This window comes from Zootoca vivipara, chromosome 13 (assembly GCF_965207765.1).
Source record: "Zootoca vivipara chromosome 13, rZooViv2.hap1.1, whole genome shotgun sequence".
NCBI lineage: Eukaryota > Metazoa > Chordata > Lepidosauria > Squamata > Lacertidae > Zootoca > Zootoca vivipara.
The window spans coordinates 6,680,896-6,708,664 of NC_142596.1; the positions used below are offsets into that span (position 1 = coordinate 6,680,896).

General features: G+C 48.7%; 1 protein-coding gene and 2 long non-coding RNA genes across 3 annotated transcripts in view; all 3 read left to right on the top strand.

The window, feature by feature from the left end:
* The first annotated feature begins 5,039 nt into the window (after positions 1 to 5,039).
* LOC132593186 (uncharacterized) lies at positions 5,040 to 5,764 on the top strand. Its single transcript, XR_015946938.1, has 3 exons — positions 5,040 to 5,129; positions 5,225 to 5,308; positions 5,544 to 5,764. It is a non-coding gene; the product is annotated as an uncharacterized LOC132593186 (long non-coding RNA).
* Positions 5,765 to 6,181: 417 nt separating this feature from the next.
* Positions 6,182 to 7,947, top strand: LOC148683616 (uncharacterized). The gene is made up of 3 exons (XR_015946881.1): positions 6,182 to 6,310; positions 6,413 to 6,495; positions 7,205 to 7,947. It is a non-coding gene; the product is annotated as an uncharacterized LOC148683616 (long non-coding RNA).
* Positions 7,948 to 20,759: 12,812 nt separating this feature from the next.
* Positions 20,760 to 27,769, top strand: part of RFX7 (regulatory factor X7) — a 47,627-nt gene continuing 40,617 nt past the window's right edge. The window contains exon 1 of the mRNA XM_035130916.3: positions 20,760 to 21,043. Coding sequence (XP_034986807.2) covers positions 20,868 to 21,043 — 176 coding nt within the window. The 5' untranslated portion in view covers positions 20,760 to 20,867. The remainder of the gene's footprint in view (positions 21,044 to 27,769) is intronic.

Genomic DNA, 27,769 nt, shown 5'->3' on the forward strand with positions numbered 1-27,769 from the left:
AAAAATAATATTTCCACCTGGAGCACAAGGCAGACCTGCTAATTTACAGAAGATAGAATTTATGGGAGATGGATCTGTTAATGGAGAGTAGCCATTCCAAGCTAGATGGAAACTCCACTATTAGTGTTAATCATGGGCGTACCCAGCGAGGGGCAGGGGGGCAGCTGCCCCCCGAAGCAAAACAAAAAACAAAAAAATCAGTATTTTATGGACCATAACCCGTACTTTTCCCCTCCGAAAACTGAAGGGGGAAAGTCGCTGCGGGTTATGGAATTTGGGCTGTTTCTGCCCCCTCTGCGGCTGCAGACAGCGACAGGAATGTGGGAGGGGGAGGAAGAGCAGCCTGAGCTGGGGGGGCGGCGGACGGGAGCTCCATCCTTCCCCCCTTTCTTTCTTTCTTTCTTTCTTCCTTTTTTCTCTCTTTCTCTCCCTCCCTCCCTTCTCTCTCTCACCCTCCCTCCCTCCCTCCATCCTTCCTTCTCTCTCCTTCCTTCCTTCCTTCCTTCCTTCCTTCCTTCCTTCCTTCCTTCTCTCTTCCCTCCCTCCCTCCTTCCTTCCCTCTCTCTTCCCCTCTCTTGCCCCCCCCTAGTTTTGATGCTGGGTACGCACCTGGTGTTAATGGCTTTTTGATTGCTGGATGCCAAGGGCAAACCAAATGGCCTGACATCCTGCCCGTGGGCTTCTTTCCCGTGATGTGTGGATGGCAACTGATAGAGACTGAATGCTGAACTCTATGGACCTTTGATATAACCTTGCAAAGCAGGTCTTTATGATACAGTCCAGCCATTGCATTTTCTTGCATGCTTATGAGAAGCATCCATGTACAAATGTACTGTGTGGATAATGTGCGTGCTGCTGACTGGTGCCAGGATGGTCCATGATCTGCAGGATCCTAGAAGCAACTCCTGTGATTCACACAACCCAGGGGAGAAAAATTGTAGCCACAATAGCCATTTTTTCAAAGTGAGATTTCCCATCTTCATATACTATGACAGACCATGTTTCGGTGGTAGAGCATCTTTTGCATGCAGAAACTCGCAGGTTTGAACCTCGTCAGCACACACTTCTGTTTAATGTTATCTATAATATGGATCAGGCTTGGCTTCTAACTGCCTCAACCGTTCCTCATAAGGCTTGGTTTCCAGGCCCTTCATCATCCTGGTCACCCTCCTCTGCTCACTTTCCAGCTGCTCAATATCTTTCTTCAACTAGCCTGCACTGACTGGCAGCAGCTCTCCTGGATTTGGGGGGGGGGGATTCCCAGCCCAGCTCCAGACGGAACAGCAGGTGCCTCCGAGTTCTGACAAAGGAGCATCACCACTCAGGAGGGGCCAGGTGGGGCCAGGTCCTGGGAGGAGGGTTTCCACGGTGACAAGGACCCGCCCTCCTTTGTGACTTTTCTTGCTTCTCCTTTAAAAGCCACTGACTTGCAGGCAGCCATTGTGGGTTTGTAGTGAGGCGAGGAGAGAGAGAGGAGTTAGTGGCGGTTGGTGGTGGTTGGTGGTGAAGAGGAGAGGAGAGGAGGTTATTTTTCCAGTTTCTTATTTTGATTTTGATTTGATTTATTACTTTTATTTGATTTATTACTTTAATTTATTTGATTTGATTTATTTTTCTTTTCTTTTATTCTTTTGGCACTTTTATTTTATTTTATTTTATTTTTGTACTTTATATTATTTTTGTTCTTTGTTTTTTGTGCACATCTGTGCATAGTTTGTATATATTTTGTACATAGAGTAGTTAGGGTTAAGTGTAGGGTTAAGGCGGGGGTTAGGTGTAGACTTAGGGCAGGGGTTGGGGTTGGGGTCAGATTTAGGCTTGGGTGTGCATTTTAGATAGTTAGTTACTTTAGAGAGGAGGGTGGGAACTTTTCGTGGACGAAATGGGCAGGCTGTAAGTAGCATTCCTTCCCTTTCTCTTCATCTCCAGGGGGTGGGGGTGGGGGGGTGAGTCGTGGGGTCCCCTGCACAGCCTTGGCTCTCTGGTGAGGCCTGTTCTTTATTCAATGAATTGTTGCAACAGGACTTCCAACTACCACATGGAAGAAGCAGAAAGAAACCCATTTTACCCACAACGCCTTTTAATAAAATGTCCTACATACATCACATTTGTGTCCCAAACTGGGAGGTTTTTCTGGCGGAAACCTGAGTATCAGGTTTGTCCCTGTCCCTCCCTTGACCTCCACCTTACACCCATTAAGTAAAACAAAGGCAGATAGATAGATAGATAGATAGATAGATAGATAGATAGATAGATAGATAGACAGACAGACAGACAGACAGACAGACAGACAGACAGACAGATAGATAGGTAGATAGATATAGATATGTTCCTGTTTCCTAGCCAAGTTGATTACCCCCTATTGTCCTGGCCAAGTCCCCATTCCATGGAGGTTGGATCCACTCTTGTCCTTGAGATGGCTACCTGTCTGGCACTCAGAGACCAGGCGGGCAGGGATTATCACCCAGGCAGAAGGGTTGCTGTGTACGTGGTCTCATGCTTCAGGGATGGTGGCTGCTCCTAGCCATATCCCAAGTGCCTCCTCTGGTAGCCATCTTCCTTCTGAGCAGAACAGCATTGGAACAGTGTCAATCCGATGTGTGATTGCTTTTATATGAATATTTGAAGGTTTTCCCACTGCAAGAGTAGCCAAGTGCTACGACCAGATATTATCTTCTCCTTCTCCTTCTTCTCCTTCTCCTTCTCTTCTTCTATCACTCATAGCCGGATAAGATTGACTTCCATGAAAAGTGAGTTTGAACCATGAGTCTGTAAGTGACTGTGGAGGCCAATTCTGGATCCACATGTCCTTCCACAGTGGGGACATAGTTTTCTGGGCGGGAGTTGATCATAGTGAGGGTTTGCAAAGCGTGCCTTCCTCTTCGCTCGTTTCTCCCTTGCATCCTGAGTTCATGTGTCTTCAAAGCCCATAACACCTTTGGTAAACGCTGTTCTCCTACTGGAGCACTCGCAGGCCAGTGTTTCCCAGCCATTGGTGTTTATGCAACATTTTTTAGATTGGCCTTGAGAGTGTCTTTGAACCTCTTTTCTTGGCCACCAGCATTACGCTTTCCATTTTTAAGTTTGGAATAGAGTAGTTGGTTGGGAAGATGATAATCAGACATCTGAGCCACATGACCAGTCCAAAGTTGGTGTTGAAGAAACATTGCTTCAATACTGGGGATCTTTGCTTCTTCCAGGACACTGGTATTGGTTTGCCTGCCTTCCCAAGAGATACGTCACATTTTTCAGAGACACCATTGATGGAATCTTTCAAGGCATTGGAGATGGCGTTTATAAGTGGTTCATGTTTCAGAAGCCTACAGCTGGATTGGTAGTACAAGAGCCTAGAATGAAACGCAAAAGACTAGTTTCAATGGCCCAAGAACGGTTTTCATGGCTGGTTCTGACTTTTCCCTTTTCCCAGTGGAAATTCCTATTTGTAGAGCAGAGGCCACTGCTGGTCGGCAGTTGCAGTGCCTGTGTGCTTTGTGCTGGGGGGCGCTGTTTAGCGGCACTCCTTGGTTGCTATTGGACAGTTACTTGGATAGTCTGAGCAGATTGGTTGAGCGCCTTATTTACGGGAGCCTTTGGAATGGAAAAAGGAAAGGACTGTGTCAGGATGATGTGTTTTGTGGGGACATTTGCAGAAGTGAAGGTGTTGATTTGAGCTACAGTTGGAGGGGGATGTGGCGCCTGCTGGAGGGGGAACCCCCCCTTCCATGAATTCCGGTAACAATGTTAATGAATGACCCAAAGCTCTCCCCTCTCCACATACGTATTTCTGTTCTGCCCATTTGGTGGTGGTTCCCTGTCTTCTCCAGACACCCCTCTTCACACACAAACACTCCCCCCCCCAAGAATTGGGGCTGCCGGCGTCTGAGTCTCTCTCTCCGCTCATCTCTTCTAGGATCAGGTGCTTAAGGCGCCTGTTCAGGCGCTGCCACAGGGTGGCCCCCCAGCAAAGCCCAGAGCAGCCCGTGGCACCATGTGAGCAAGTGGCCCTCCCTTTTTGGACAGAGGAGGGCAGGAATCAGCATGGGGGGGGGAGCTAGTCAAAAGATGGAAAGAGCCAGATGGCTGAATCAGACCCAAGGTCCATTGGGCCAGTGGCTGGAACCCCCTCCCCCCAGAGGCCAACCCATTTTGTGGAGTCTAATGAATGAAGCAGGGGGCTGGGCTGGAGGGCTGGGCTGGGGGGACAATTGTCAGCGAGAGTGGTACCTTCCCTGGGGAAAGGAGGCCAGAATTTGCCACCGAGCCCTGGGGCGTCCCACCTCTGCAGTAGGACTTGGAATCCAGGAGAAATCTCTTGGAATAGGCTTGCCAGGGGCTCAGGGACGGATTCACCTGTTCACATGTCCTTCTTTTTGCAGTTCTGCGGTTCCACATCCCTTCCCCAGGGGAGAGTATTGCAGAAAACAAGAACAGGGACTGGATCCCTCAGACCTGCCCCCCACTCTGCACTCTCAGATGCAGAGAAGCCCTCCCCTCACAAGGAACTGACAGCTTGACTTTTGCATTTCAGCTGCTCGAGGATGAGCAATTATACATCCTCGGGGTCATCCAGAGTTGCCAGGCAGCTGAGCTCAGGGGGCTGCGAACCCTGAAGTGCTCCAAGCAGGAGACGACCCAAGCCATTCTGGTGAGTGAGGGGTGGTGTGAGGGACCCCCGCGGGGAGGTGGGGGGAAGGAGGGGCTTTAGGGAAGGGGTTGTGAATCTGTGGAGAGGAGGACCCTGTCGGCTTAGGGTCCCCTGGAAAGCCAAGCCTGGTGTTGGGGGTCGGAGCTGTCCTCTGGAGGCCCCGGAAAGAGCTGATTTTCCTCCTCTGTTCTCTTCCAGGACATCTTGGGGCCCTTGGAGCACTTCAGGGATCACCCCCTGACCCTGGCCCTTGCCTTGGAGGCCCTCCTCCAGCTAAGGTGAGTGGGGTCTGTGATGGACGGGGTTGTGGGGTGGGGGGGGGGCAGAACTCCAGGGGAGACTCGGAGGAGGAAGCATCTAACCCTCTCCCTTTCATCTCTGCAGTACCATGAGGCCCAAATTCAGCTGCGATATGATCAGTGCGATCCTCCATAGGACCATGGAGGCAGTTCTTCAGGGCCCAGAAAAGGAGGAGGAAAGAGAGGTATGTCCTTTGTCCTGAATTCCCTTTGCATGGCTCTTTCTTCTTCATCATCATATTTCACCAACATTCAAACTCTCTTTTCTCTTTTCCCGCAGGAGCTGAAGCGCCACTTCCGTCTCCTCCTTGGAAGTCTCCTTATGGAAGCCCCCAATCCTGGCACCCTCCTGCAACTTTTAAGTGTAAGTGTCCCGATGGCATCAGGGGTGGTTTTAGGGTTGCCTGCCCCCCCCATCCCTTACCCAACGGACTGTCCCATTTCTGGGGCACAGAGCCTGTTTGGCCCTCAATTTGGTCCAAGACCAATGTTGGCAAACCCTCATGGTCCAGAAGTGCCAGGGACTCTGTGGTGGGGGCAGTGAGGGCCGCTTTGGGCCAGATTGGCCCCTGACTCTGAGACGCTCTTTCCTCCTGCAGGACCTGTGAGGATACGCCCTGGGGGAAAGTGGGGAGGCTCAAAAACTAGCGGCCAGCAGCATTTCGTTGCTGCTGGCCGTTGCCCGGAAATTTCCCCGCCTCCGAGTAAGTAGCTCGCCTTCTTCTATTCCTTCCTGTGTTTGCTTCCATCCCTCCAAGAGCACATTCCTGAGTGACCTTTAACGCAGATGATGTGATGTGTGTCCCTGGGGGCCAGGGTGAGGCCAGAGGCTGCCCTTCCACCTCTGCCCAGTAGGCTGCAGGGCCCAGGGAGGTCCTCTGGAACAAGGGATTGGGCCCAAGACAGAGGGAGACCCGTCCTTCCTGGCTTGGCACTGCTTCTGTGCTCTCTTGCTGCAATCTGAACCCAATTTTTCTTTCCTCTGCAGATGACGGTAGTTCAGCCGGACCTGGCCTGCTTCCGCCGGAAGCCGGAAGAAGGTGAGCCCCACACTATGGAGACAGAAACTACCTTGTCTCTTACTTGCCCAAGACCCACCTCTGAGGTCTTCTTGCTGGGAGTCTGGCAGGACCTGCTCCCTGCCTGGCAGGCCTTTCCCACCTGGCCTGGGAGGACAGTGTCCGGACTGACTCCAGCTACATTTCCAACCTGGAACCTTTGACTGAAGGATGGGGGGGAAAGGCCTGTGAGAAAATATCATTTTCATTTTCATTCTCATTCTCTTCCATCCAGATGATATTATAATTGAAGATTTATAGGTAGTGCGGACACCAGAAAGAGGCCAACATCCAAATGCACTCAGCAGGTAAGACTTTCTCAAAAGCCCACCTGTAGTTGGAGATGCCCTGTTTCATCTGTGAGAGAAGCAGGCACTCCTGGCATCCTGCTTACCTTTTTTCTCTTGCAGGTGACAGAATGATGGCAGCAGGACCTTCTTTTCCATATTTTCATGGGGGCAGAAGGGAAGCAGTGGCTGTGGGACCAGATCAGGTAGGGGGAAGCTGCCTTCTGGGGACAGAGGCCAAGGGGTGGAACAGTGTCATGGACTGGTTGGGCACAGAGGAATGGTGGGAGGAAGCAGTTGGAGAACCAGGAAGGGAAGACGTCTCAGAGCCCAGGAAACGGTGGGGGCACAAGGATGAGCAGTCAGAGGGAGAAGAGGCCAGGGGACCAGGGGAGGGTAGCCAATGGGTCTCAAACCCTCAGTGATTGAGGGACTTTCCCCTATGTCAGAAGACGAAGACAGGCTCCGGCAGATTGCGCGGATGAGATCCAGAGGAAGCTGTTTGTGTTTGTGCTGTAGAGGGAAGTGAGGGCGTAATGGGGCTCATCCCCCCTGGAAGGGAGCCCATGGAGGAGAACTCTGATTCTAAACCTCTGCTGCCTCATGGGATGGCTTCAGGAGAAGGAAAGGCTCCAGAGTAAACCCTCCACAGATGCAGAGTGGAGTCCCTAAGATGGTTGGATGGCATTTTGTAGACCTTCTGGCAACTCCTGCAGCCAAGCTGGGGCTCTTGTTTCCTTTGGACCACCTCAGGGAGGCCGAGAGAGAGGGGGGTCTTGCTGTCTGAGCACAGGGTGGCCACCTTTGTTTTGGCAAAAGACAAGGCAGGGTAGGGGACAGAGAAAGATCCGAAAATTGTTAACATTATTTTGCCTCAAAAGATCTCACAGAATTTTGGGTTTTCCCATTCCTTAGGATATATGATCTACTCCTGTGTAACTCCACGTGTCTTGGTCTCGAGCTGATTGAAGGCAGAGACGGGATTTCACTGATTGGTGAAAAGAAGAAAGAGAACTGGAAGAGCATGGAATAAAAACAAATATTTTTTAATGGATTTTGAATAAATGCACAATAAATTGTTACTGTTTTGAATTTCCTTGTGCTATTTTATTCCATTCATCTTGTCACTTTTGTTGTTGTAGCCTAAAATAGCATTAGCATTTTTTGCTGCTGCATCACTTTCAGGTTGGCTTATGTTAAGCTTATGGTCCACTAAGATCCCTAGATCCTTTTCCCTACCAGCAAACCAGGTGTTCCTCATCTCATATTGGTGCAGCTGCTTCTTCCTGCCAAAGTGCAGAACCTTAGATTGGCTAGAGGTCCTCTTTGCTTGCCACCAGGGAGTGACCACGTCGCAGTCAGTGCTGTGGTCGCTCTGTGTGGCATTAACACAGTTCAGTGCAATCGCCTGGTGACAATCCAGTCCCGCTGGTGCCAGTGACCTGACATCTAAGATGTCTCCAGGACACTGAGTGTTTTGCCTTGGTAGAGCATAACATGTTCGTGACGCAGAGGCTGTGGTATGAGCACAGTTCAGGTAGCCTGTCTCCGTTCTTGTTCAGGCTCCCGATACCAAGGGGGCCTCTGCGGTTATCCCAGCTATGATGGTAATAGTAATAATAATTTTATATATTATACCCCACCCATCTGGTTGGGTTTCCCCAGCCACTCTGGGCAGCTCCCAGCAGAGCACAAAAACAGAATAAAACTGCAAACATTAAAAACTTCCCTAAACAGGGCTGCCTTCATATGTCTTCTGAATGTCAGATAGTTGTTTATTTCTTTGACATCTTTGACATCTGCTGGGAGGGCATTCCACAGGGCGGGCACCACTACTGAGAAAGTGTTTGCAGGCTCCTGACATCCTGGTCCAGGTCCTCGCAGAACTTGTTCTTGATCTGCATATCAGAGCACACAGAGCGTAAACACTCAATATGTTAACCAGAATGGAGGTGGTAGAGAGATGGAGAGAAGGCAAGCATTCTGAGCTCTCAGCTGGCAGTTCTATCACAGGTGTCTCCCATCCTGTATTTGTGCCTTTCATTTCCTCCCCCCCCCCCAAGTGTAGTACTTTACATTTCTCCTTGTTAAAATTCATCTTGTTTGCTTTGGCCCAGTTGTCTAATCTGTTAAGGTCATTTTGAAGTGTGATCCTGTCCTCTGGGGTATTAGCCACCCATCCCAATTTGGTGTCATCTGCAAACTTGCTCAGGATGCCCTCAAGCTCATCATCCGAGTCATTGGATGATGAAAAGCCACAACTGAAAAGGCCCTGAATATACTTCCTGTGTTCATGTAAACAATCAGTGCTTTCAAAATAGCCACTGCAGCTTGTTTTGCCCTTGGGAAAGGCTTGAGGGTGCTTTTTGCCAGGTTACTTCATGTTCACTTTCTGGATTTCTTCAGAAGGCCAGAAACAATTAGCATTTGAATAAAGGAATTTGGTGGTTTTACGTGGTGGTTTTTGTATAATTGGAGCAATTGTATAATTTGTTCTTTAGCCAATGAACAAAAATATACATCTGAAGGATCAGTAAAATAAAGCAGCCGGCAAACTGAATAGAAAATGATGCACGTGAATTACAGCATGACCCTCAGACAAAGCCCTCTCTGCTTTCTAGGACTCTAGTTAAACCCAGATTCCTCAACAGTGCACCGTCAAAACAAACAGCAGCATTAAACCAGGCCACAGCATTTGATAAATTGAGAGGGATTTCCTCCCCAGCCCCTCCACCCTAAGTACAGAAAGCTCTCCGCAGCCGGTTTTCCTGTGTTCTGCATAGTCATCCATCTTCCCAGACGATGTTTGTTTTTTGTTTGCCAGCAAAACATATACAGTAATTTAGCTTTCCCATAATCTCCCAGCTATAATCCAGACAGATTTCTCCTGGATTTCTATTATCTAGATTTAGCAATATGTTGTTCACTGGGCAACTTAAATTGCTGCAAAGCCTTTAGTCCTCACAATAAACATATTCTGATGCCCCTGATAATGGAGACAGCGGATTGTTCTGGACATTAAGCACATGTAAACTTGTATATTTGGAAGGGGCACAGGTTGAACAGCTGGGGCAAAGCCTGAATGGGGTCCACTAATTTCAATGCACAACAAAAGCACCATCTGATGTTTACATGAGCCCATCATAATAATGAGGGGAATGAGATATAGAGGATCACCAGCAACAACTATGACATTTATTTGCAAGGAGCTTTGGAGGACAACAAATATTTTCCTTATGATTTCAAAAAGATGGGATGGGAGATGTGTTGGGTGATTGCAGGATTACAACCAAGGCTACAATCTAAACACAATTAATAGGAGTAACTCTCATGGAACAAAGTGAGTCTTACACCCGAGTAAACCTGCATAGGATTGCACTGTAAAGCAGCTCTCTTCTGAGGCCCATTCCTTATTTTGCTTTTGCAAGTCTGCCACAGGGAACCTGATAGGCTAAAGCAGGCAGAGAAGGGAGAAGCTGCTTCCAGGTGAACACAATCTGGAATCTGGACCCTGGACAATCTGGAATCTGGACCCTGGACAATCTGGAATCTGGACCCATGTAAAACTCTGGGTCACTGCGTAAAACACCATTTGCTTACCTCGTTTATTTTCATGCACAATGTGTCCTTCTGTGGCATAGTTTATTATTTTTCCCCATTTTATGGAGACAGAACTGAGGCTGAGCTTGGGATAGCTCAGTCAGCAGAGTACTAGACTCTTAATCTCAGAGTTGTGGGTTTGAGCTCCACCGTAGGCAAAAGATTCCTGCATTGCAAGGTGTTGGACTAGATGACCCTTGGGGTCCCTTCCAATCCTACCATTCTATGAAATAATTACTTGTCAAAGACTATGCAGTAAGGAACCCTTATCCTGAGCTTTGCCTACTAAACTGACTGGCAGTGGCTTTCCGGGTTTCAGGCAGGCATCTTTTCCCAGCCCTATCTGGAGAGCCCGGGGATTGAACCTGGGGCACTCTGTGTGGAAAATAGATGCTCTGCCACTTAGCTACAGTCTTTCCTCACTTCCGTAGTGAGACAAAAGGTGAGCTGGGATAAGAATCCCTGTTTTCTGTTACCATGCTAACAACAGGCACATTAGGAAGCTGCCATATCCCACACAGAGTGGCGTACTAGTAAAGTTTGATGTGCAGGAGCTACGGTAATCACGACAGCTCCCATAGTTAGGCCCCCAAAAGGGAACCAAAACCAGCAGAAAGTTGTGCTGCTCATCTAGAACCCCCAAAGAGCATCAATTTATTAGGGCCAGCTGCAATTAACAAGGTTCAGTAGTGGTGAGTATGCTGAACTTGGCTGGGGAAACCTGGGCTCACTTGACGGAGTGATGTTGGGCCAGTCACTGCCTGAGCCTAGTCTTCTCCGGGGGGAGAATAATGAGTATAAAGTGAGATAGCCTACTCTAACTCTTAGGTCAAGGGAGGAAGGGTAGGAAACCAATGTAAACAGCATTAAAGCACCATTTGGTCCACAGATTGCCATTTCACATGCTAATGAGACAAATTTTAAACTATTTCACAACATTTTTGTATTGCCCAGCTGTGGATTTTGGTCCAACACAGCTTTGTTCTTACGAACCAGCATGACTGCTTCTGTTTTCAGAAATACATTTTGAATGTTATTGATGACATTTATATGACACTTTTCCTGTGCTCAAAATAAGGTCATGTTGGTACCTAACATCTGGGAAAAGTGAAGGTTGTGTTTGGCAATATAAAGTCCTGGAAGATATCCGTGTGGCAGGCCCTGGTGACCTAAAGGCAGACAGAAGGTTCTGCAAGGAATCAAGAGAGTCACTCTATACCGTGAGCAGCTAGATCTGTAGCTGAGCTAGAAAGCGTTCTAACTGCAGAGGCAGCAGATCCAAACCAAAGTCAGCAGCTTTATATATTGTATATTTATTTGACACTTTTGTCATACGAGGAAGGAAACAATATGGAAAATAGTAGTCAACAAGTGGACAACATCAGCAATATTTCTGCCAATTACAATCTAGTTAAATTATTTTATTTATTGTTTGGATTAATAGCCTACCCATCAGTTCAAGCTCTCAGGGCAGGTTCAACAAAACCATTTAAATAACAATTAAAGGTTAAACCCCCTAATTCAAGATTTCAGCAACACTGCTTGCTGCTACTATTACACTTATATTCCACCTTTTCTCCAAGGAGCTCAGGGTGGTGTTGATGGCTCTCCCCCTCTGCATTTTACCCTCATGACAACCCAGTGAGTAGCTTAGGCTGAGAGACGGGTTAAGCCAGTGAGCTTCATGGCTGAGAAGGGGCTTGAAACACTGGTCTCCAGGGTCCTCACCCAACATCCTAAATATCACACCACACAGGTTTGACACTGCAAAGGGGGAAGGCAGCAAGCTTTTACGTCACTCATCCACCCCAAAGGCCTCTTGACCTGGCAATGGAAAACACAAAAGGATGCATCTCAAAGGGGAAGAAGTTCCATAACCTGGAGGCCACCACAGAGAAGGCCCCCTCATAATAAAGGATGAGGAGTGGGAAAGTTTATGGAAGGAGAAACTACAGTGCCCAGCATGGCCAACAGTCATGGGATGTCGGTAGTTGTAACCCAACAATATCTGGAGAGCACTTGGTTCCCACCCCTGCCATACTGGCTAAACTGATATTGAAATAATATACCGTATGTTGGTAATGGAGATATAAGCGGCAAAATTAACTCATTCAGAGATACCTCACCCCCTTTTGGAATTGCATTGCTCTGCCTCAGGCAGACTGCTAAACCACCGCTGCAGTTCATGGTCATACATTCCTAGGGCTGCTTCTGAAGTTATCCCTTCTGATAACGGAAGGCGGGGGTGGGGGCTGTGCTAAAGGGAAATGGGTTGTAGCCAGCTCTGCAGGACTAAAGAGTAAGACGAAGTTGGTGATCGTTCAGTATATTTTACTAACTCAACCAAATTGGTTTCATAGATTGTACAGCTGTCAGTATGGAGTTGCTTTCTTGCGCAGGCATAATAACAATAGTAGGCTGTGTTTCTCTCCTTGTCTGAGTGTGTGTGTCTGCACTTATCAAATGTACTTTTTAGTTCTCCTGGCTTGAGTTCAGAGCAGCTCTCTTCTCTGGTTGCCAAAGACAGAGGGAGGGGGAACCCAAATTAAGCTTGGCCCTCTTTATCGGTGAGGTGGCTAAATTTATCCTTAGACTGGCTGCTCTGTCGAGCCAATTTCTCCTTGTCTAACCTGCTCTAAACTGTAGTGTGAGAAACTATATGCACAGTAAACCCCCCCCCCCCCAATTTTTATTACTTAAGCAATGCAATACAAAATTGTTTGGGCTGAATAAGTTTTCAGTTCATAGGTCTGATGTTGTTAGAGGCTTCAATGCTTAGTATATATTTTTATGTGACTCCCTTCCCCTTCGTAATTGTGCTTTCCAGTGCAAATTAAAAGGTATATAAAGGAATTTATTTGTATTTATTTATTTAAATAATTGGGGACCCAGGTGGCGCTGTGGTTAAACCACTGAGCCTAGGGCTTGCTGATCAGAAGGTCAGTGGTTCGAATCCCTGTGACGGGGTGAGCTCCCGTTGCTTGGTCCCAGCTCCTGCCAACCTAGCAGTTCGAAAGCACGTCAAAATGCAAGTAGATAAATAGGAACCGCTCCTGCGGGAAGGTAAACGGCGTTTCCGTGTGCTGCTCTGGTTTGCCAGAAGCGGCTTTGTCATGCTGGCCACATGACCTGGAAGCTATACGCCGGCTCCCTCGGCCAATAATGCGAGATGAGCGCGCAACCCCAGAGTCGGTCACGACTGGACCTAATGGTCAGGGGTCCCTTTACCTTTATTTAAATAATTACTACCTGCTCTTCATTGTTCACACAAGACCAGAGCAAGAGAAAACAATGAAATACAATAAAGTGATTATTTCATTTGAACACAATTTAGTATAAAATCGAGCAGTGTACTAATGGCATAACTACATCAGTCAAGTGAGGGGCACTACTTTAACCAAATGCTTGGGTGAATAGCCATGTATTTACCTCCATTAGCGTTGGTGCTGCTTGCATCATCTGGGAGGGGAGGGGGGCACTGCAGAATCAGGGTGCTGCCACTGCTGAGAGTGCCATTGCATTATATCTCAGAGAACTGTGGCACCATGAGGACATCCCCCCCCCAATGACCTCAAAGTCAGGGCAGGTATATAAGGGAGCAGGTGGTCTTTCAGGAATCAAGGTTCCGAGCCATGTAGGGCTTCTGCTGTCAAAGCTAGCACTTTAAATCTGGCTCGATAATGTATTGGCAGCCAGCACTGAGCTGTCAACACATGTGTTATATATTAAAGGTGAGCTGTCCCTACAGGCAGTGTCTGAATATAAGGCAACTCCACACAGAGTGAATTGCACTAATCCAGAGATGAACTTACCAATGCACGAACTAGAGCAGCCAGACCACCCACAAGGGCCTTGGTCTGTCCGTGTGTCTGGTTCATCCTTCAAGGACTCAGTGTCTGTCAACAGGTCAGGGCTAGGCATGGCAGAGGGTGGCAACACAAGAACGGGCCTTTTCAGGGGTGGCTTCCCAGTTATGAAATGTTTCTTAGAGAGAGGTGCCAGACACCATTATTAATAAATGTGACCATTATTATTTACAACATTATTAACAACTTGAATTGCTGTAACCTGCCCTGGGGCCTTAGGGCAGAGGGGTAGGTAAATAGCTGTAGTAACAGCAACAGCAGCTTTTAGACACCAAAGACATTCCTGTTCTTTACTGAGGGATCCTCAAATCTGAATTTTAGTAGGGTGGGAAAGGATTTTCACTTTTTTTGTTATTGCCCAATGAACACCTTTAGTCAAATGATGTTCTGTTCCTTTTTTTTTTGGTATATTTTAAATTGTACATCATACCTGCTTTTATAATTGTATGTCATTTTAAGACACTATTGTAGTAAGTAATGAATAAATGCAATTACAGTAATAATAATACTAATAATAATAATACTGTTTCCCAGAACTGAGCTCTGCATTGACCTTGAATAAGTGTCAACTAAGGAATTGGCTCTTCTGGATAGAAGGAACCTGCAAATAATTAGGAACACCAATTCTGCCCCCCCCCGCCCCCGGAGCATTTTAGAGCTAGTTATCAGACCGCACTCTCACCAGCTTCCTTAAGAAATGCCTTATTGAGCTGTGTTTCCACTGCAGTCTTGGATGGCCGCTACAAAAAACATCCCATGCCAAAATAGACTTTGAATTTGTGGTCAGCCTCAGGTGGAAGACATCACTCATTATCTGTTAGTGTGCCCCTTATATAAAGATCTGATTGATTTCTGAAACCTTTGCTCATACAAGCAAGCACATACACCCTGGTAGAAATGATCTGGTTTCTTTTGGGTGACAATAATCATACCGGTAGCTGCCAAGTTATCCCTTTTTTAAAGGGATTTTCCCTTATGCTGAATAGGCTTCCTCGCGAGAAAAGGGAAAACTTGGCAGCTATGCAATAATAGCTTCATAACACAGAGTGGCTCTCTATGAACTTGCTGCAAGAAAAAAAATCACTATAAATTGTTGTGGTGATTTGGAGGTTTAATTTGAAATCAAGCTGGATTTGAGTTCGTTGGTGTCTCAGATAACCCCTCTCTTACAGCATAGATGTTGGCTCATATTATGGATCTGTATTGTTTTATTGGTACTGTTTGTCATGGCTTTCGGCTAGAACAATAAACTTATATGGAATTGAAAATTAATAGTAATAGAGCCAGGGCAAAAATTAAAAATTAAAAGACAATTTAAAAATAGCATCAAATACATTACAAAGTTTCATACAGTGGTACCTCTGATTACGAACGTAATTCGTTCCGGAGGTCCATTCTTAACCTGAAACCATTCTTAACCTGAGGTACCACTTTAGCTAATGGGGCCTCCTGCTGCCGCCACGCGATTTCTGTTCTCATCCTGAGGTAAAGTTCTTAACCCGAGGTACTACTTCCAGGTTAGCAGAGTCTGTAACCCAAAGTGTTTGTAACCCGAGGTACCACTGTATTTTGGTAAGGTGAACCCCCCACCCCTCTCTAAATTTCACTGTCACCAGCAGTTAATGGGAAGCTGCCAACTGAGTAATGTCTAGCAACCTGTAGTGTAGCACACAGGACACAAGGGACCAAGCCCTGGGACTTCCCCTGCAAAAGAAGGAGCAATGACATCACCTGCCAGTCATGCCAGGCCAACTGGCACATTTCCCTTGCTCTGGCAATGACTGAGGTGGTAATAAGGATTTCAAGTTTGCTTCTGAGTCCCAACAGCTGTTTTTCAGGCCTATCCTTGGAGGCTGAAGGTTGCAATGATGAACTCCTGTACTTCAACACTCACCATAACACTACTGCTGAAAGCTAACTGGAATCCGTATTGGCAATTATAATAGATATTTATAGGATTTTGTATTATAGAGTGATGTTTCCTCTTCGGTTTGCTGATCGGGCCGACAGTTTGAATCTGTGCCATGGTGGGGAGCTCCTGTTGCTCTGTCCCAGCTTCTGCCAACCTAGTGGTTCGAAAGCACACCAGCACATGTAGATAAATACTGTAGGTACCGCTGCAGCAGGAAGGTAAACGACGCTTCCGTGCACTCTGATTTCCATCACGGTGTTCTGTTGCGCTAGAAGCAGTTTAGTCATGCTGGCCACATGACCTGGAAAGCTGTCTGTGGACAAAAGTGCACATACAAACACAGGTGAAAAATACAGAAATACATAACATAGTAACAAACCAAAACAATCCCCCTAGTTTAAAAGGCCATAAATTGCTTAATTAGCCAAAGGCCTGGGAGAAGAGGCATGTTTTTGCCTGGTGCCTAAATATATGTAATGAAGGCACCAGGCAAGCCTTCCTGTGGAGAGCATTTCACAAATGGGAAGCCACTGCAGAAAAGGCCTGTTCTCATGTTGCCAGCCTCTAGAATTCTCAGTCTAGAGGTACGCAAACAAGGGCCTCAGATGATGACTGAAGGGTCTGGGTCAATTCACATGGGGAGAGGTGCTGTTTTTGGAAAAACTGATTAAAATTGGAGAAGGAAAGGGAATGGTAATGACTTTTACAAATATGTATTATGTAAAACTAGCTGGCGTTGCTGTGGCTCAGTCTGTTAAATGGAGCCTCAGAGTCCCCCTGTTTTACGTGTGTTATGTTAACACAGGCGTATCCCTGTGTCTCCCCCAACCCGGCCCCTCCCCCCCACACCGGCTCATCCCTGTGATTGGGCCCACCCTGTCCCGACCCATGACCTATTCAGGGGCCCCCCACCCCCCACCCAGGCAAGCCCCTACCTCCACTTGACCTAGTCTGGAAAGCAGCCTAGTCTGCAAAGCCAAGCCAAGATACAGTGGAGAGGGAAGCTTTCCTAGGTGCAGTACCAGTGTAGCCATCGCTAGAGGGCGATGTGTTGCAATCTCTCCTGTACTCCCAGCATGCACTTTCGTATGACTTGTGAGTTCTGAAACACAGAGTTTTTGGGGTTTCACATGCTGGAGGTGTGACATCTGTCTACGCAACCTGTTTAGGAACCTCTGCACAGTGGAATGGAACGTTGTGTCCAAATTTGAGCGAAATCAGTCAAGCGGTTTCTGAGAAAGGTGCTGTGTCACCTACATGCACCTTTTACATTTTTATATATATGTAGATGATTGAATTATTTTAAAATGCTATTGTTTGGCATATATTGATGCATAACATCAATTATTGCATTAATTATTGCATTATTTTTTAATATATTTATTTGGGGGCATTTATAGCCTTCCTAATAACTGAAGTTCTCGAGGTGGCTTAAGTAGATAGGGGCAAGTTGTATACAACACTCCCCCCATCTCCTGGAGGGTGTTGAGAGCAAGCAGTGCCTGAACTGCAGCTGGCAGTATTCAGCTGACCAAAGCAGGGCAGAAGGCAGGGCCGCTAGTATTTATTCAAGGCATAACCAGCCCAGGGGCTTCGGCCTGCCAGTCATCACAAGGCCCAATGTGGCACACGCCCTTCTTCCCAGATGCCAAGGGGAGGCAGTGGTCGTATGTGGGACAACACAACCACACAGCTACAGGAGATGTCAGATGGCAAGGATGCTTCCATAGGGAAGGGCTATGCCCAGCCTGGGTATATAAATGGTGTTAAGTGGGAGCCACCCCAGCACCCTTCAGAAATTGCCGGGCTCATCAGCCCCAGCAGATGTGGCCATTAATTTGAGAGGATGGGAGTTCTGGTCCAACAACATCTGGAAGGTACCATATCAGCTACCCCTTATGGTCATGAAAGAGAAATTTTCTTTCAGAATGTCAGTGCTCTTTCTCCAAGTCCCAAGGGAGCTGAGGAAGAACCATTCGCCACAGGAAAGAGAAGCCAAATTTCCTGCATGACACCTGTGCTCTTCTCCTCCAACCTTGTGGCTGGCAAAGGTGTGTTCCCGAGACAGGAACCTCTCCCCAATTAAAATGAGGGAGCCAGCCACCATTTATGCTCTCCCAAACTCATTTGGAAGTGGGGGAAGGCATGTGCCTCAGGCACAAGCCAAGATGGCTTTGTCTTTTCCACTCATGACTGAAGAACAAGCCAGTCTCAGTTCAAAGTGGCAGTCAGGTTCCTTTTCCCTTCCCCTGAGGAGAAGGCACTTGGCCGTCCCGATTTCCCCCTGCCTCACTTCAGAAGGGGTCCATGAGGTGTCTTCTGTTTCCTGCCTTTTTACTCAGCACTAGCACCAGCACTGGGACCCAGGTGGCGCTGTGGTTAAACCACTGAGCCTAGGGCTTGCTGATCAGAAGGTCGGCGGTTCGAATCCCTGTGACGGGGTGAGCTCCCGTTGCTTGGTCCCAGCTCCTGCCAACCTAGCAGTTTGAAAGCACGTCAAAATGCAAGTAGATAAATAGGAACCGCTACAGCGGGAAGGTAAACAGCGTTTCCATGTGCTGCTCTGGTTTGCCAGAAGCGGCTTTGTCATGCTGGCCACATGACCTGGAAGCTGTATGCCGGCTCCCTCGGCCAATAATGCGAGATGAGCGCAGCAACCCCAGAGTCGGTCACGACTGGACCTAATGGTCAGGGGTCCCTTTACCTTTAGCACCAGCACTGTGGTTCTTCCAGTCTTCTTTTCCCCTTCAGCATCTCACAGAGTAGTGCTTTGGAGAAAGATGACCACTCTGCCTCCCCTTTCCTCTTTATGAGACACAGGGTCAGAGGGTGGCAGGAGCCAAACAGCAGGCCTGGCTTTGGGCAAGGGGCTGCTCCTCAGTAGCCTTTAGCCTGCCACCTTCTCCCTTCCCCATCTGCGCACAAGCAGGAGTGGAGCTGCCCAGGCGCTGAAGCACATGCCAGACACTAACAGTGTTAGGGTCATAACTTCCAGAGGACTGATGTGCTGACTTCCTCCCTTCCTTGAATTGGCTCTTTATTGGAGCTTTCGCCATCAAACAGCTTCCCAGAAAGCATTGCTCTTCCTGAAAACTGGCCTTTATCTCTGGAATCTGTTGGGGAGCAGGATGGAAATGGGGATCCCAGAGAACTTCTGAATTTTAGACCAACTAAAGGCCAGACATGGGCCAAATATTGCCCAGTGCAGGAAAAGCTTTCTGCACACTTCTCTCCTCCGGCCTGCTGTTATAGGAGAGCCCACCAAGAGCAGGCCCAGAAGAAGCTCTCTTATCCCTTTGGTTCCTCCTCCTGTGTTTCGCTACTACTGTATGCTGACTTACAGCTCTCCGTAGTTTCTGTGAGTTGAGTGGAGATTTTAATCTTGCCCCCCTTCCATCCCAGTCAGACATTTTCATCACCAATCTAGCTCTCCAAAAAGAGCCAGCGCGGCTGGCGCTGTGGGTTAAACCACAGAGCCTAGGGCTTGCTGATCAGAAGGTCGGTGGTTCAAATCCCTGTGAAGGGGTGGGCTCCCGTTGCTCGGTCCCTGCTCCTGCACGCCGGCTCCCTTGGCCAGTAAAGCGAGATGAGAGCCGCAACCCCAGAGTCGTCCGCGACTGGACCTATTGGTCAGGGGTCCCTTTACCTGTACCTTTACTATTATTAGAACTCACGAGCTTCCCACACTTGAACTTGCTTCCAGCCTTTAGAAGGTGTTCCTTCTTCATCTAAGGCATAATCAACCATTGGGACTTGCTGCCACAAGTGAGTTGGTTACGGCTGTGGGCTAGATCAGTGCTACTCAAAGTGCTGGTCCACAGACCAGTGCCAGCCCATGATATTTTCAGATAGCTTGACATGGCTTCAAAAGGGCCTTTGACACATTCATGGAAGCCAAACTTCACTTACAATTTGCAGCCAAGGTCTCTAACTGCAACCTCCATGCTCAGAGACAGTAAACCGCAAATGGGAGTAAAAACGATGTTTGACCTTTGCTCAAGAATTCCTCACTGTCCTCCTGTTGTGGAGGAAAGATGGACACCAGGGAGTCCTTGGGCCTCTGCCAGCTAGGCAAATCCTCAGGTGCCCAATGGCTGTCCTGTGTCATGATTCATGTGATCTCAGGTGGCGCGATCCACAGCAGTCTACTCTGAAGCAGCGCGGAACCTGAGGCTGCAATTCCCGACCCACATTCTTGCATATGCTGAACGCCACGGGGTTTTCTTCCGAGTAGGCACGTGCAGGAGTGCGACGCTGCTTCCAAGCCGCGTTCCCTCGCGCTCTGAAGTTCTGCAGGCAGAAGACCACGAAGTCGAGGCACCTTACCTTGCCATCAAGTCCCGCTGCGTTCCGCGAGCCGGCTGCTCGTTGCCAAGAAGCGAGCCCTAAATGCGCGGGATTGAAGCCGCCTCCCTCGTGCGTTCCCTTTCGCCGGGGGCGGTTCCTCCTCCGAATCATGCCTAGTGATGCCAGCAGTGGGTCTCTCCTTCCGGGCAACAGAGCAGGAGCAACGACAGCAGCCGCCGATGCCACCCACAGGCATCGGACCCTGGGAGGCAGCGAACATCTCCAACGGTCGGGGCGCTTTGGGGGCGCCCATCTCTCCCCGTCGAGGGGCTCCGGGCCGAGCACAAGAGGAGGCGGGGAGGCGGCTGCGCCTTTTCTCCTCCTCCTGGGCCGAGCGCGCGCCCTACTTCGCTCGCTCCCTGCCTCTCCCGCGACAACAGGAGGGCGGTCGCGCCAACTGAGGCTGCGCGCACGGCAGGCTGTCCGGCCGGCCGACCGACCGAGGCGGCAGCGGCGGCGGCGGCGGCAGCCACAGGCGGCTGCAAGGCGGAGAAGCCAAGCCCAGCGGAGCCGAGGTGCTGCTGCGCGGCTGCGGGCTCCCTTTGGCCGGCCTTCCTTGTGTGCCCCTGGCCGCGATGCGCCTCCCTCCTCCTCCGGCGTAGCAACGGCAGTGGGAGGCTCCTCCTCCTCCGGCGGCGGCGGCGGCGGCTCCTGCTCGGGTATGCGCCCCTCCAGCCAGCAGCCGGGCCAGGCGGCTCCCGCGAGGGCTGCAGCGGTGGCTGCTGCTGCTGGTGGTGGTGCGGCGGCGGGGAAGGCCTAGCCAAGCAAGCGAGCTGTGCGCCCTCTCCGCCCGCCTCCCTTTTTCCGCCTCCGCCTCCTCCTCCGCCAGCCAGCCAGCCCCGACCCGGCAGTGATGGCAGACGAGCCGCAGCAGCACCAGCCACCTCCGACTCAGCAGCAGCAGCCGCCCGAAGCCCCCGGCGGGGTCGGCCCGGCGGCGACGGCGGCCCCTTCGCTGCCGGCGCTGGTGCCCGGGCTGCAGGGGACCGAAGCCAGCGCGCTGCAGCACAAGATCAAGAACTCCATCTGGTGAGCAGCTCAGGGAAGGCTCTGGGCCCGGGGGTGGCTGGCTGGCTGGGTGCTCGGGAGGGAGCCGGCCGGGGGTAAGGTTTACTCATGCATGCGCTGCATGTGCCCAGCCGCCCTGCCTGCTGCATATTGATATGGCTCTCTGAGCCGCGACGGTGCCCGGGTCTCTGTGCCTCGACGGGCCCCCTGCCTCCCAGATCGGGGTTTTGTTTTTTGCAAGTGTTGCAGAGCCCCCGTTGCGCCGCCTCCCCTCCCATGCTGTCTTCTGGCTCCGATTCCGCAAGGTTCTTTCTGCGGCGGCAGGAGGAAGAAGGTGGCGGCGGCGGCGAGTTGCAGCGCCCGACGGCGGCGGGGCGTGTGTGTGTGCCTGTGTGTCTGCAGGGTGGGGGAGGGGAAATGGAAAATGTGTTTACTTGTCTCTGCGGAGGGAGAGCGAGACAGACCCGGGCAGACAGAGCCAGACACGCTCGTATGGAGAAGGGGTCGGGCTGTGCGCGCAAGCCACGGTGCATGTCTGCGTGCATGCTTCCTAGCTAGCTTGCTGGCGACCCAACACAAAGCTCGCCAGGCGCAGCTTTGCACGGGGCTGCTTCCCAATCCACAGTCGCGTCCAACACAGCCCGGGGCAGGAGGCGAGAGACATGCCTTCTCTTATCTTCCCCCCCCCACGCCTCGCCCCGTCGTGTGCAAAGCAGCAGGTCGTTCCGTGAAGGGGCATCGCCTCGCCTGGCGGCTGGCTGGGCTCGCCCTCTTCTCCTCCGCCCAGCAACCCCCCCCCCCAGGCGCGTTTGTCGGAGGAGGAGGCGGGGGCGCCTCTGCCGCATGTTGACATGCATCTCTTTCTCCCTCCCCTCCTTGCTGCAAACACCAGAATGGGGTGACTTGCCTCTTGCTGAGCAGCAATAGCAGCAGCAGCAGCCCCTCGCTTGTTTACAGCTGCCGCCGCCGCCGCAACCCCCCTTTTTTGCAGCGTAGGGCGCCGTTTCCTCGGCACTGCTCCGGGTTTTCCGTCAGAATCAAACCTCCCCTTTGAGCAACAGAGCTGGAGAAGATGTTCATTCAAAAAAAGACTGCAATACGTTGTTTCTTGGGTACACTCCTAAAGCCAGGGACTGACTCGCTGTCTGCCATTGAGGATTTAGTCACTACGCTGGCTTGCGAAGTGGGAGGCACCTGAGCTTTGCCTTCCATTTGAAGCCTTTTGCAGCTGAACCGACTTTTTTTTTTGCAAAAATAAAATTATTGAAAATGAAGTGTCTTTCAGTGCTTGAAAAACACAGTATAAAGGCCTTTTACTTTCCCTGTGTATACAATGTCCTTTGAAACCTTTAATGCATTTGCTCTTGTGGTTTAAAAATGACGTTTTTGGTATGTGTAGTGCTGATCTGAAATCGAGATCTACATGGTGTAAAATATATGGGGCAGATTGAATTGTCAGTGGAAGCAATACAGGTTGTGTGAAGGGATTGCATTTGAGATGGTGAATTGCACACAAGGCTTTGGGGAACAGTAGCCTTTAAAAATCTAGGCAAAGGAGGGGGTCTGCTGACTCCAGTCTCCTCGCTGCCATTGTTTTGTTTACAGAATGCCATGAGTTAGAAGTTCTCTCCGTCAGCATCCTGACTGTGTCTTAAATTGATGCTGCTACTGAAGTGTTTGATTTACAGTATTTTTTTAGACACCCACTTAAAATATTTTCCCATTCCCCCAGTGTTCAAAAATCAGCCTTTTGAATAGGGTGTTTACATCAGTGGTTTCAGGGGAGGTGTAACATCCAAGTTGGAAGACAAAATGGCTACTAAGTAAAACCTCTTCCCTTTTATATGAACTTGGGTGTACAGTATAGGCTTAGTTCAAGCACAACACCATAGCATTGTTTGTTTTAATTCCCAACAAAACCGAGGCTTCTGGGACATCTTTTTTTAAAAAACCTGCCAAATGTTTTTGCATTGCCTTGGCTGCTTTAGCTAGGGATTGGCTTGTCAGCCTGATGGGAGTGAATGGAGGATGCCCAGTGCCTGCTGGAATGGTGCTGTTACTGGGAGTGTGACCAGCCAGCCAGTGCAGAGTACCAAAAGCCATCTTTGGGCAAGCAGCTTTTTTGCTTACCCTAAAGGTGATCCTGAATGCCGCGTCTTGGAAGGAAGCCCTGCCAGTTCGAATGAGCTTGTGAATCAAGTGTTCAGGATTCTAGCTCTGGGCAGATAATAAGGATTAGTTTCCTTTTAACCCCATCTCCCCATTGGCTGCTCTTAGCCCCAGAGCCTGTGGTCCTGTGTGTGCTTAGCAACAAGTGTGTCCCCTTGAACTCAGCTGCTCACACTTCAAAGAAACATGTCTTGGAGCTGGGATTTATTTGTGTTTCACCTTTCCTCCAAGCATCTTGGCGCCACACCTGTGAGGGCCCTGCCCTCTTATTTCTGCAACAACAGCCCTTTGGGGTGGGCTAGTAAGCTGAGAGAGAGTGGGCCAACGTCACTCAGGGGACCACAAGTGAGCACGAGGAACATGAGAGCCCTCATTGAAGCTGCGTAGCCACTGGGCAAGTCTTTCACCATTTTCTCAATCGTGGCTATAGGTGGGATGGGGATTCAAATTCATACACATGATTTTGAGAATAGAACTGGGAAATGGAATTGGGATTGTATAGATAGAGTAGCGCCTTGTTGCATGCATCCTTCTGTCTGCGAAAAAGCAGCTCAGAAGCATCTTGTGCAGTGCTCTCAGGAGATTGTGCCCTGCTGTGTACTCTGGACTGGTTTTCATCGCTGTTGCTTTGTAGTGGACTGCTAGTAAACAGTCTTCAGCCTGAATGGCTTCTCTCACTCCATGTGCTCAGCCAGGGATTTTGTAGAGCACAGCTCAGACTTGCAGTTACATTACACGCTGGAATACTGCACCGATCTAACGCCCTGAGGTTTGGGGTAGGGTGGGCTAAAAATCCCATAAATAAGTAAGAAAAATTGCTGTGTGTGGAAGGTGGCAAATGCTCTTGTGTTCTCCATTAACCAATAAAGCTTAAAATGAAACCTTGTCTTTCTGGCTGGGATTACTGAAAAGAGCATCTGAAAATCTGTATGCTAACTCCTGAAATTTAAGTCGGATTTAATGTGACTGACTTCGACTGCAGTCCAAAACACACTTACTAGGAAGTACTGTAAACCTCATTGAATTTAGTGGGACTTAATTCTAAATAAATTATATTATTATTATTGCTACTTATTTAATTCATACATCACTACTATGAGGCATCCTGGACCAATTTATAACACAGTATTATATCTGCTACATATATTAAAACTTAAAATAATTGCATAGATGAAAACAGTTTACAAATTTATAATAAAATAGTTTTAAAGAACCACACATACATAAAATCAATAAAAATCCAATGCAGGTACCAATTGAGATTAAGACCTCCATTTGAAAGGCTTGTTGAAATTCTAAATAAACATACATAGGGTTTCACTGTTAGTGGGTCCAATGGGTGAGGAGGCAGTTTCTGCACAAGCTGTAGAGGGGGCAGATGGGGCTGGTCAACCTGGGAAGGTAGCCCATCTAGGAGAAGGAAAAATTTGATCCTAAACCTCCATGACCTGAGGGGTGTCTTTGGGTGAAGAAAAGGCTAAGGAGTAAATCCTACACAAAACTGGAATGGAGTCCCTAAGATGGTTGGATGGTGCCTGTTATGTCTCCTCCAGGCAACTCCTGCAGCCAAGCTGGTGCCAAACGTCTTGCTCTGCTTCCCTTTGGATCACATCAGCGAGGTCGAGGGGCGGGGGTGTCTTGTCGTCTGGGCAGCCCAAGACCTCCAGACACACTGCTGAGGCTTGCACCCTAGGGAGGTCACGTTGGTGCTTCTGACTTCACCCTTGGAGGCACACTCCATTGTCGTCAAGTACAGGAGGCAACCATTTTAGACACATCCAGTTGATGCGTGCCTGTTGTCTTTGTCCATAGAGTTTTCTTGGCAGGGATACTGGAGTGGCTTGCCAATTCCTTCTCCAGGTGGATCACGTTTGGTCAAAACATAACTTCTCTAAGTTATTTAAGCCCCTTCACCACGGCAAGGCAGTGATCCATGAAGTTGCATTGGGCACATTCCCAACCTCAGATATGCAGATGACACAACCTTGATGACAGAAAGTGAGGAGGAATTAAAGAACCTTTTAATGAGGGTGAAAGAGGAGAGCGCAAAATATGGTCTGAAGCTCAACATCAAAAAAACCAAGATCATGGCCACTGGTCCCATCACCACCTGGCAAATAGAAGGGGAAGAAATGGAGGCAGTGAGAGATTTTACTTTCTTGGACTCCTTGATCACTGCAGATGGTGACAGCAGTCACGAAATTAAAAGACGCCTGCTTCTTGGGAGAAAAGCAATGACAAACCTAGACAGCATCTTAAAAAGCAGAGACATCACCTTGCCTACAAAGGTCCGTATTAGTTAAAGCTATGGTTTTCCCAGTAGTGATGTATGGAAGTGAGAGCTGGACCATCAAGAAGGCTGATCGCCGAAGAATTGATGCTTTTGAATTATGGTGCTGGAGGAGACTCTTGAGAGTCCCATGGACTGCAAGAAGATCAAATCTTTCCATTCTTAAGGAAATCAGCCCTGAGTGCTCACTGGAAGGACAGATCGTGAAGCTGAGGCTCCAATACTTTGGCCACCTTATGAGAAGAGAAGAATCCTTGGAAAAGACCTTGATGTTGGGAAAGATGGAGGGCACTAAGGGAAGGGGACGACAGAGGACGAGATGGTTGGACAGTGTTCTCGAAGCTACGAACATGAGTTTGACCAAACTGCGGGAGGCAGTGGAACACAGGAGTGCCTGGCGTGCTATGGTCCATGGGGTCACGAAGAGTCGGACACGACTAAACGACTAAACAACAAGTTGATGCGTGATTGCTGACACACAGATCTTTTTGAGCCCAAAAGAGGGCAGAATGGGGGCGGGGCAGAATGGGATGTAACGGGGTGGGGTCACTTATATACACTTTGCCAATGTGTGTGGCAGCCGGGAACAGAACCTCCGTGTGAAATTATCACTGCCTGTGCCTAAAAGTGCAGTAGGATTGTGCCCCTCCAGGTGAACACTAGGGGAGGGACCCAAGTTCAAATCCCACACAGCTAAAAAACGTCTAGTTCAATCACTGTCTCTTGGCCTAAACTACCTCAGAGCGGAAGTTGGGTTGAGGAGGGGGGAAATGGAGATGGGGAGAGCCTTTTATGTTTTCCTGGAGGAAAGGTGAGGTTACAAACAAACAAAATGTTATATATCAATAAAATGTTATGTGTAAGTTTGCTTCAATGAATTATTAGGATTATCACTCTCTTAAAATAGCTTTTAGTTGACAATTCATTTGCCTTTTAGTCGTTTGCAATTAAAAAACAATGCCTCAGTATAGGTGCTATTTTAAGATTATTAAAGTAGCTTACAAAATTGAAAGAAGAGCTTCTGTTTGGTGATAGAAGGATAGCTCACCTTCTAATCTCCCTATTGCATTGGGCACACTAGTGCCAAAATGTGCCCCCCCTTTAATTTGCATTCCCAACAACTAAAAGTTTACCTCACTAATCCCCCCTCCGCCACCGATTGATCAAATAATCCTGTAGTTGATTACTAATTAAACCTGCTCTCCCCTTTGTCACTTTTTAAAAGAGTACAGCAATATATAGCAGTTACTAAAATGGAAGACCTGGAGATGATAACAAGTCTGTAAGGACCACAGCGCATTTGGTCGGTTGCAGCCTTGGCCGGCAATATTGTTTCTTGCTTTAGCCACAACAGAATTTATTCTGGAAATTAAAATGAGTTTGACAGGCGATATTTGTTATATTATGAGGCGCTTGTAGAACTGGTTCCCTAGGCGCATGGCAAAGGGCGTCTACAGATGACCCTGGGGCAGGCTTCCCCAACCTGGTGCCCTTCAGATGCTTTTCCGCTACAACGCCCATCACCCTCAACACCATCCTGCAGATGCTGGCCTGATGGGAGTTATAGTCTGAGACATTTGGATTGAACCAAGTTGAGAAAGGTTGCCTCAAGGTATGAACAGGTACAAATGAGAGAAGAAGGCCCTGAGGTACCAAGCCCTGTCCCTATACGTGAAAACCAGCACGCTGGATTGGGCTCAAGAGGCCAGATTACATGCTCAAAGCAGCTCACAACCAAACTTTTTTAAAACTACAGATTGTGTCTATCCCACGTGTCTACCTGGGCCCTAAGATCACATTCAGAGGTCTTTTTCCAAGTGCCCTGCCAAATGAGTTGTGGTGGGTGATGTTTTTGGTGTTGGTGCCCCAGTTGTGGAATGCCTTACAGTCTTTCTGGTGTGAGCTGAAGACATATTTATTTACAGAGTTTCCATAATTTCTTCTTCTTCTTCTTCTTCTTCTTCTTCTTCTTCTTCTTCTTCTTCTTCTTCTTCTTCGGGGGGGGGGGAGAGCGTTTTTTAGATCTGCATTTTTGTTATCATCTGTTATCTGGCTTCTGCTATTGGTGTACTATATTTTAGATTTAACAATTTATGGCCTTTGTCAGCTTTGTAATTCCCATCAGCCCTGGCAGATGTTTTGGAGTACAACTCTCATTGCCCCAGCATCATAATGCAGCCATGCTGACCATGGTTGATGGGAGTTGTGGTCCGACACATGTGAAAGGCACTCAAGGTTCAAAATTTGCCATGCGCTTTTTGCGGCCACGTGGAGATCTCTGGATGCTA